Below are 9,640 nucleotides of genomic sequence, written 5' to 3' on the forward strand. Positions count from 1 at the left end.
ATTCTTTATGACCCTATCTACCTGTGATGCAACCTTTGCAAATTATGGACCTGTATTCCCAGATTCATTTGTTTTTCCATACTCCTCAGTGCCCTACTGTTCACTGTTTTGTAAGACCTACCCTGGATGGTCGTCCCAAAGTGCAACACCTCGCAATTGTCTGCATTAAATTTCATCAGCCATTTTTTAGCCCATTATTCCAGCTGATGTAGATTCTGCTACAAGCCATGATAACCTTCCTCACTGTCCACTACACCCTCAATCTTGGTGTCATCCGCAAATTTGCTGATCCAGTTAACCACATTATCATCTGGATCATTGATATAGATGACAAACAACAAAGGACCCATCTGATTCCTGCAGCGCACCACCATGTACAGGCTTCCAGTCAAAGATGCAACCCTCTATGACCATTCTGGCTTCTCACACCAAACCAACGTCTAATCCAATTTACTACCTCATCCTGAATGCCGAATAACTGACCCTTTTTGACCAGCCTCTCATGTGGGACTCTGTCAAGTGGACAACACCCACTGCTTTGCCTTCATCTAGTTTCCTGGTAACTTCCTCGAAAAGGGCTTTAAGTTTGGTTAGACATGACCGACCATGCACAAAACAATGCTGACTATCCTTAATCAGTCCATATCTATCCAAAACCTTATATATCCGGTCACTTACAATACCTTACAATAACTTGCCAACAACCGTCAGACTCACTGGACTATTATTTCCTGTTTTTTGTTTAGAGCCTTCTTTAAACAGCGGAGCAGCATTGATTATCCTCCAATCATCTTGTAGCTCTCCTGTCATTGAGGATGTTTTAATATCTCTGCTAGGACCCCTGCAATTTCTGCACTTGCCTCCCGTATGGTCCAAGGAAACACTTCGTCAGGCCCTGGAGATTTATCCACCCAGGTTTGCCTCAGGGTAGCAAACACCTCCTTCTCTGTAATCCATGAAGTTGATGCTGCTTTACTTCACTTCCATAGACTCTGTTACCTGAGTAAATACAGATGCAAATAATTCATTTCCGATCTCCCCCATTTGTTTTAGCACCAGACATGGATTACCAATCTGGTCTTCCATCGGCCAATTTTGTCCCTTGAAATCCCTTCGCTCTTAATATATCTGTAGAATCCGTTAGGATTCTCCTTCACCTTGTCTGCTAGAGCAACCTCACGCCTTCTTTTAGCCTTCCCGATTTCTTTCTTAAGTGTTCTTTTGCATTTCTTATACTCCATAAGCACCTTATTTGTTCTTACTTGCCTATGGACCTCAATATCTCTTGAAAATCAAGTTTTCATACTCTTGTTAACTTTAGCTTTCATTTTGTCTGGCACATACAAGCTTTGCACTCTCAAAATTCCATTTTGAAGGCCTCCCACTTTCCAAGTACATCTTTGCCAGAAAACAGCCTGTCCCAATCCACACTTGCCAGATCCTTTCTGATATCCAAGTGTCCCTGAAGAACATTCCTAGCAGATTTCCTACAACCAAGGGCATGACAGCAATGGAAGGGTTTATCTTTACATGTTCTTTTGATCCAGAGTATAACAAATAGTTGCAGCACCTTGAACCTCTGTTAGGCCACACTTGGAGTATTGTTTTCTGTTCTGTTCACCTCATTATAGGAAGAATGTGGAAACTTTAGGGAGGGTACAGAGGACATTTACTCGCATGCTGCCTGGATTAGAGTACGTGTCTTATGTAGAAAGGTTGAGCGAGCTTGGCTTTTCTCTTTGGAGTAAAGGATGCTGAGAGACAATGATAGAGTTGTATGATAATTGTAAAAGGCATGATTAGAGTAGATAGCCAGCACATTTCCCCAGGTAACAATGACTAATCCCCGAGGACATGTTTTTAAGGTGAGTGAATGTTTGTTTGGGGAAATGTCAGATGTGGTTTGTTTTATACAGCATGATAAGTACATTGCTAGGGGTGGCTGATACAATAGAGATATTTAAGATAGGCACATGGATGAAAGGAAAATGGAGGGTTGGGGTATGTAGGCAAGAAGGGTTAGGTTGCTCATGGAGTATAACATGTTGGGCTAAAGGGCTCATACTGTGATGCACTGTTCTAAATGGTGGCTTCCAGTTCTCAGGGTCAAACAAACTGAGTTTCCCATCCACTTCTCATCTGCTTCTTTCAGCCTGGTCTCACAAATGAGGCAGGTTATGAAAGACTCTGTGCCTTGAACACATGGTTACCTGGTGGCAGTATCAACAGGGTGGGGTATCCTTATCCCCTTCTACACAGCCCCCTCTGACTTTCGTCTGCTTTCTTTATGCAGGGACCCCCCGGAATTGATGGCCTCGATGGAAAGGAAGGGAAGCCAGGTGCCCGGGTAGGACATTAGCTCACAACCTGAAACACTGAGATCCTCTCAGCTACTGGGTAAAGATAATAATGGTGATTGTTTTCTTTGCAGGGTGAAATGGGACCTATGGGGCCACCGGGACTCAGAGGTGCACCTGTAAGTGACTGTACTATCCAACATACGCAAACTGGCATTCAGTATGTTAAAAATTACCCATCCAGAATAAGACCAGAACTTGTGGTTAAGAAAAAAGTTTCATAAATTTGGTTTGATTTTCTTGAGATTTGAAAGTTGAGTAAAGATGTTGAAAGATTACAACAGAGTGGTACAGAGGGCACAACCTTGGAGCTGATTTTCCAGCAGTAGCTGGTGAATTTCCTCATAGGAGGATTTGAGGTACTTCACTTGACAACCTGTTATAGAGTAACTGGAGCCTCCAGTACCATGACAGGTGAGTGGGACAGGACAAGTCAGGGACTAAGAGAAGCCGAGGGTTTAGAAACATAGAAAACCTATAGTACCATACAGGCCTTTCAGCCCACAAGGTTGTGCCGAACATGTCCCTACCTTAGAAATTACTAGGCTTACCTATAGCCCTCTATTTTTCTAAATTCCACGTACCTATCCAAAAGTCTCTTAAAAGACCCTATCGTATACACTTCCACCACCGTTGCCGGCAGCCCATTCCACGCACTCACCACTCTGAGTAAAAAAACTTACCCCTGACATCTCCTCTGTACCTACTCCCCAGCACCTTAAACCCGTGTCCTCTTGTGGCAACCGTTTCAGCCCTGGAAAAAGCCTCTGACTATCAATGCCTGTCATCATCTTGTACACCTCTATCAGGTCACCTGTCATCCTCCGTTGCTCCAATGCGAAAAGGCTGAGTTCACTCAACCTATTCTCATAAGGCATACTCCCCAATCCAGGCAACATCCTTCAAAATCTCCTCTGCACCCTTTTCTATGGCTTTCACATCCTTCCTGTAGTGAGGCAGTTTCTGAAAGGTGCACGTTCTCTAATTGGTCTCTTTCCGTCAACAGGGATTTAAAGGAAAGCCTGGGCTCCCAGGACAACCTGGGCTGAGGGTGAGTATCTTGTGTAGTCAATATGAGTGGGTGCAGTAGCACTCAAAAATAAGGTTGTGCAGAGTCTAAGTGATAGTGCTATGCATGGTTGCAGGTGTGTGTCTGAGTGTGTGATCGTGTGTGTGAATGAGTGTGTGTGTGTGTATGTGTGTTTGTGTTACAAGCAGTAACAACTCTCGCTGTTACAGGGTGAACAGGGAGCAGTGGGTCCACCTGGAGCAGCAGGACGTCCAGGCTTTGAGGCAAGTATGAATATTCTTCAATCACTGGTAATTTCTAAATTTTATTTTCCAAACATTCTCTGCAGCACTACCCTCTCTCCCCACGGGGTATGTTTTACAAACCTAGAAAACCTACAGCACAATACAGGCTCTTTGGCCCACAAAACTGTGCCAAACAGATCCTTACCTTGGAAATTACCTAGGGTTACCCATAGCCCTCTATTTTTCTAAGCTCCATGTACCTATCCAGGAGTCTCTTAAAAGACCCTATCGTAACTGCCTCCACCACTATCGCCAGCAGCCCATTCCATGCACTCACAGAGAATGTCTGAGTAAAAAAACTTACCCTAACATCTCCTCTGTACCTACTTCCAAGCACCTTAAAACTGTGCCCTCTCGTGCTAGCCATCTCAGCCCTGGGGAAAAAGCCTCTGACTATCCACACGATCAATGCTTCTCATCATCTTTTACACCTCTATCAAGTCACCTCTCATCCTCCGTCGCTCCAAGGAGGAAAAGCCAAGTTCACTCAACCTATTCTCATAAGGCATGCTCCCCAATCCAGGCAATATCCTTGTAAGTCTCCTCTGCACCCTTTCCATGTTTCCACATCTATCCTGTAGTGAGGAGACCAGAACTGAGCACAGTACTCCAAGTGGGGTCTGACCAGGGTCCTATATAGCTGCAATATTACCTCTCGGCTCTTAAACTCACTCCCACAATTGATGAAGGCCAATGCACCATATGCCTTTTTAACCATAGAGTCAACCTGCGCAGCAGCTTTGAGTGTCCTATGGACTCGGAACCCAAGGTCCCTCTGATCCTCCACACTGCCAAGAGCTTTACTATTATATTCTGCCATCATATTTGACCTACCAAAATGAATCACTTCACACTTATGTGGGTTGAACTCCATCTGCCACTTCTCAGCCCTGTTTTACATCCTATCAATGTCCCGCTGTAACCTCTGACAGCCCTCCATACTATCCAAACTGAGAGTTGGTGAAGAGCACACTCATCCTGAAGCAGAAACAAGGGTCTCTGAAAGTCCCCGCACCACAGTCCTTGGAAGAATCTCTGGTAGAACATCCATGTAAACATTGCTCCAAAGGACAGAGCCTTCGCATACACACAGTTGTCAGAAAACTGCCTCTGTGTTGACACAGTCAACTCAGGAGAGTATTTATCTCGGCAGAGCTACTCTGGTAGCTGTCCTGGTTTGTATTCTGGAAAATCCCTAGAAATATACTAGAGAAGTTTGTAAGCTTATCACTGCACAGAGTCTTACAATCTTCAGAAGTTTTCTGCTGACTCTGCCATAGTTGGATGCATCAGCAAGGGAGATGAGGCTGAGTACAGGGCTACGGTGGGAAACTTTGTCACATGGTGCGAGCAGAATCATCTGCAGCTTAATGTGAAAAAGACTAAGGAGCTGGTGGTGGACCTGAGGAGGGCTAAGGCACCGGTGACCCTTGTTTCCATCCAAGGGGTCAGTGTGGACATCGTGGAGGATTACAAATACCTGGGGGATACGAATTGACAATAAACTGGACTGGTCAAAGAACACTGAGGTTGTCTACAAGAAGGGTCAGAGCCGTCTATTTCCTGAGGAGACTGAGGTCCTTTAACATCTGCCGGATGATGCTGAGGAGGTTCTACGAGGCTGTGGTGGCCAGTGCTATCATGTTTGCTGTTGTGTGCTGGGGCAGCAGGCTGAGGGTAGCAGACAACAACAGAATCAACAAACTCATTCGTAAGGCCAGTGATGTTGTGGGGGTGGAACTGAACTCTCTGACGGTGGTGTCTGAAAAGAGGATGCTGTCCAAGTTGCATGCCATCTTGGACAATAACTCCCATCCACTCCATAATGTGCTGGTTAAGCACAGGAGTACATTCAACTAGAGACTCATTCCACCAAGATGTAACACCAAGAGCGTCATAGGAAGTCATTCCTACCTGTGGCCATCAAACTTTACAACTCCTCCCTCAGAGTGTCAGACACCCTGAGCCAATAGGCTGGTCCTGGACTTATTTCCACTTGACATGATTAACTTATTATTATTTAATTATTTATAGTTTTATATTGCTATATTTCTACACTATTCTTGATTGGTGCGGCTGTAACGAAACCCAATTTCCCTCGGGATCAATAAAGTATGTCTGGCAGTCTGTCTGACTGAAAACCTGTCATGCTCTGAGAACATAAAACAGAGTGGACAACGTAGCTCCTCTGAGTGGCTCTGCCCATTAATTATAGCAGATCTGACTGCAACCTGAACTTTGCTGTGTCCTTTAATCTTGGATATTGCAGAGTTCAGAAACTTATCTGTCTCATCCTAATACAGTTCATCTCTGGTTACAAATGGCCAATTTGTGTATAGCCCCAGATCTAAGAAAGGATATGCCAGCATTGGAGAGGGTTCACATGAGGTTTACAAGAGTGATCCTGGGATCAAAGAATGTTTGATAATTCTGGACCTGCACTCTCTGGAGTTTAGAAGAATGCAAGGATATCATTGAAACCTATCAAAAATATTGAATGCCCTATATAGAATGGACATGGAGAGAATGTTTCCATTAATAGAAGATTCTTGGACCAGCAGGCATAAGCTAGAATAGAAAGACATCCCTTTAGAAGAACAACGAGGAGGAACTTCCTTAGCCAGAAGGTGGTGAATCAGTGGAATTCATTGCCACAGACATCCATGGGTGCCAAGTCATATTTAAAGCAGAGGCTGATAGATTCTTGATTAGTAAGGATGTTAAAGTTATGGGGAGAAGGCAGGAGAATGGGATTCAGAGAGAAATTAAATCAGTCATAATTGAATGGTGGAGTAAACTTAATGGGCCGATTGTCTTGCTCTTAGGTTCTTATAGGTTAGATATTCCAGTTCCTGTGGGGCTTCAGACTTCTTCCGGGTGGGAACTTGAGTTACGACCGCATTTCCAACTTGGAAATTAACACAGAACATAGAATATTACAGCACACTACAACACACTACAGCTCTTTGGCCAACTATGTTGTGCCAACCTTTTACTCAAAGATCAATCTAACCCTTTCCTTCTACATAGACCTCAGTTTTTCTATCATCCATGCATTTCCTAAGTGTCCCTAATGGATCTACCTCTACCTTCATCTCTAGCAGAGCATTCCATGCACTCATGGAATAAAAACTTACTACCATCTATACCTTCCTCCATTCATCTTAAAATTACACCCGCTCATATTAGCCATTTTCACCCTGGGAAGGGCTTCTGGATGTGCACTCAGTCTGTGCCTCTAATCATTTTTAAATTGTTATTTTTATTTATAGATACAGCGTGAAATAAGCCCTTCCAGACCCTCCCACCCAGCAACCCACCAATTTTAACTCTAGCCTAATCACAGGCCACATACAATGACAAATTAATCTACTAACCCGTAAGTCTTTAGAATGTAGTGGTAAACCGGAGCACCTGGAAGAAACCCACACACACACTGGAAGTTATGTGCAATCTTACACAGAATGCCAAATTAAACTCCGAACTCATCCAGCCTATCCTTGTGCTCTTTATCTCAAAGGGACGTGGCACATATCCATGATCATGTGAATGACTGGAAGATGTAATCAGTCAAATGTTACAGTAAATTAGAATTAAGCAACTGCAGACACTGGAAACCTAAAATAAAGAGTTGTAGGTGCCCAAACCTGGAATAGCATCATGCTAACCACTACATTCCTATGGCACCTGTCAAGTCAACTCTGACCTTCCTTCACTCCAAAGAAAAGCCCAAGCTCATTCAATCTATCTTTATAAGACATGCTCTCTAATCCAGGTTAAAATCCTCTGCCCTCTCTCTAAAGTTTCCATATACTTCCTATAATGAGGCGATCATGTTCTAAGTGTGATCTAACCAGGATTTTATAGAGCTGCAATATTACCTTGCGGCTCTTGAACTCAATATTCCAATTCATAAAGGTCTTCTTCTCAACTTGCATGGCAACTTTAAGGGATTATGGACAGTAACTCTGAGATTCCTCTGTTCCTCCACACTGCTAAGAATCCTGCCTTTTACCCTATGTTCTGCCTTCAAATCCAACCTTCTGAAGTGAATTACTTCACACTTTTCCAGGTTGAACTCCATCTGCCACTTCTCAGCCCTGCTGTGCATCCTGGCAATGTCCAGTTGTAATACATGATGACCTTCTATGCTATCTATGTCCTGTCTTCTGCAAACTCACTTCCTCATCCAAGTTATTTATAAAAATCATGAAGGCCAAACACCACTGGTCACCAGGCACACTACACTCAGTCTGCAACCACCCTCTACTTTCTTAATACAGGCTTGAGATAGTGCAAACAGATGCCAATTTGACAGAGCAAGTGCAAAGCTTTAAAATCGAATAGGGCTTTTTGGAACTATTTGGTAGGCTATTTATTAGAGTAAAATTAAAAGAACTTTCTGGGACAGTAGGAGAGGACAGAGCAGCTGCTGGGAATGGCCAGCAGGTCAGGCAGCATCTATGGAGAGAGAAATATTGAATGATGCTAGATGGTCAGTCCTGATGTATACAGGAGAAGCTGCTGGTCTGGAATTGCTAAATCCCAAAGCTACAGGCTGCATTGTGCCTGCACAGAAGATGAGGTGTTTTTTTCCCAAATCCCTGGTGGCACTTACTGGAACAGTGAACAAATTTGCAATCAGAGGTCAAAGTGGCAGCCCTCAAGACTCTGAGCAGATCCATTGCGCTGTGGAGAGCTGCATAATAGTAAAATGGATTCAACAGTGGCTGGATGGGAGATGCCAGAGAGTAGTGGTGGATAACTGTTTGTCAGGTTGGAGGCCAGTGACTAGTGGTGTGCCTCAGGGATCTGTACTGGGTCCAATGTTGTTAGTCATATACATTAATGATCTGGATGATGCGGTGGTAAATTGGATTAGTAAGTATGCAGATGACACTAAGATAGGTGGCGTTGTGGATAATGAAATAGGTTTTCAAAGCTTGCAGAGAGATTTAGGCCAGTTAGAAGAGTGGGCTGAAAGATGGCAGATGTAGTTTAATGCTGATAAGTGTGAGGTGCTACATTTTGGTACGACTAATCAGGAATAGGACATACGTGGTAAATGATAGGGCATTGAGGAATGCAGTAGAACAGAGTGATCTAGGAATAATGGTGCATAGTTACATGAAGGTGGAATCTCATGTGCATAGGGTGGTGAAGAAAGCTTTTGGTATGCTGGCCTTTATAAATCAGTGCATTGAGTATAGGAGTTGGGATGTAATGTTAAAATTGTACAAGGCATTGGTAAGGCCAAATTTGGAGTATTGTGTACAGTTCTGGTCACTGAATTATAGGAAAGATGTCAACAAAATAGAGAGAGTACAGAGGAGATTTACTAGAATGTTACCTGGGTTTCAGCACCTAAGTTACAGAGAAAGGTTGAACAAATTAGGTCTTTATTCTTTCGAGCGTAGAAGTTTGAGGGGGGACTTGATAGAGGTATTTAAAATTATGAGGGGGATAGATAGAGTTGATGTGGATAGGCTTTTTCCCTTGAGAGTAGGGGAAATTCAAACAAGAGGACATGAGTTGAGAGTTAAGGAGCAAAAGTTTAGGTGTAACACGAGGGGGAACTTCTTTACTCAGAGTGTGGTAGCTGTGTGGAACGAGCTTCCAGTAGAAGTGGTAGAGGCAGGTTCGATTTTGTCATTTTAAAAAAAAAACTGGATAGGTATATGGACAGGAAAGGAATGGAGGGTTTTGGCTGAGTGCAGGCCGGTGGGACTAGGTGAGGGTAAGCTTTCGGCACGGACTAGAAGGGCCAAGATGGCCTGTTTCCGTGCTGTAATTGTTATATGGTTTTATGTCCATCTAGACAGAGAAAATCCCTTCTGATTTTCAGAGTTAGGATTAATTTCTTTATCACGTGCACATCAAAACATAGAGTGTTGTCATTTACATTAACAACCAACACTCCCAAGAATGTGCTGATGGTAGCCCACAAGTGTTGCCTCACATTCCAATGC

The 9,640-nt window shown here is 43.5% G+C and overlaps 1 protein-coding gene across 6 annotated transcripts in view; it reads left to right on the top strand.

The window, feature by feature from the left end:
• LOC140717613 (uncharacterized) overlaps nucleotides 1-3,875 on the top strand; it is a 344,930-nt gene extending 341,055 nt beyond the window's left edge. For all 6 annotated transcript variants that reach the window (XM_073031183.1, XM_073031184.1, XM_073031186.1 and 3 more), the window contains 4 exons: nucleotides 2,294-2,347; nucleotides 2,432-2,476; nucleotides 3,364-3,408; nucleotides 3,597-3,875. In XM_073031183.1, the coding sequence (XP_072887284.1) occupies nucleotides 2,294-2,347; nucleotides 2,432-2,476; nucleotides 3,364-3,408; nucleotides 3,597-3,860 (408 nt within the window). In that variant the 3' untranslated portion in view covers nucleotides 3,861-3,875. The remainder of the gene's footprint in view (nucleotides 1-2,293; nucleotides 2,348-2,431; nucleotides 2,477-3,363; nucleotides 3,409-3,596) is intronic.
• The last annotated feature ends 5,765 nt before the right edge of the window (nucleotides 3,876-9,640 follow it).

This window comes from Hemitrygon akajei, chromosome 28 (genome assembly GCF_048418815.1).
Source record: "Hemitrygon akajei chromosome 28, sHemAka1.3, whole genome shotgun sequence".
In the NCBI taxonomy this organism is placed as follows: domain Eukaryota; kingdom Metazoa; phylum Chordata; class Chondrichthyes; order Myliobatiformes; family Dasyatidae; genus Hemitrygon; species Hemitrygon akajei.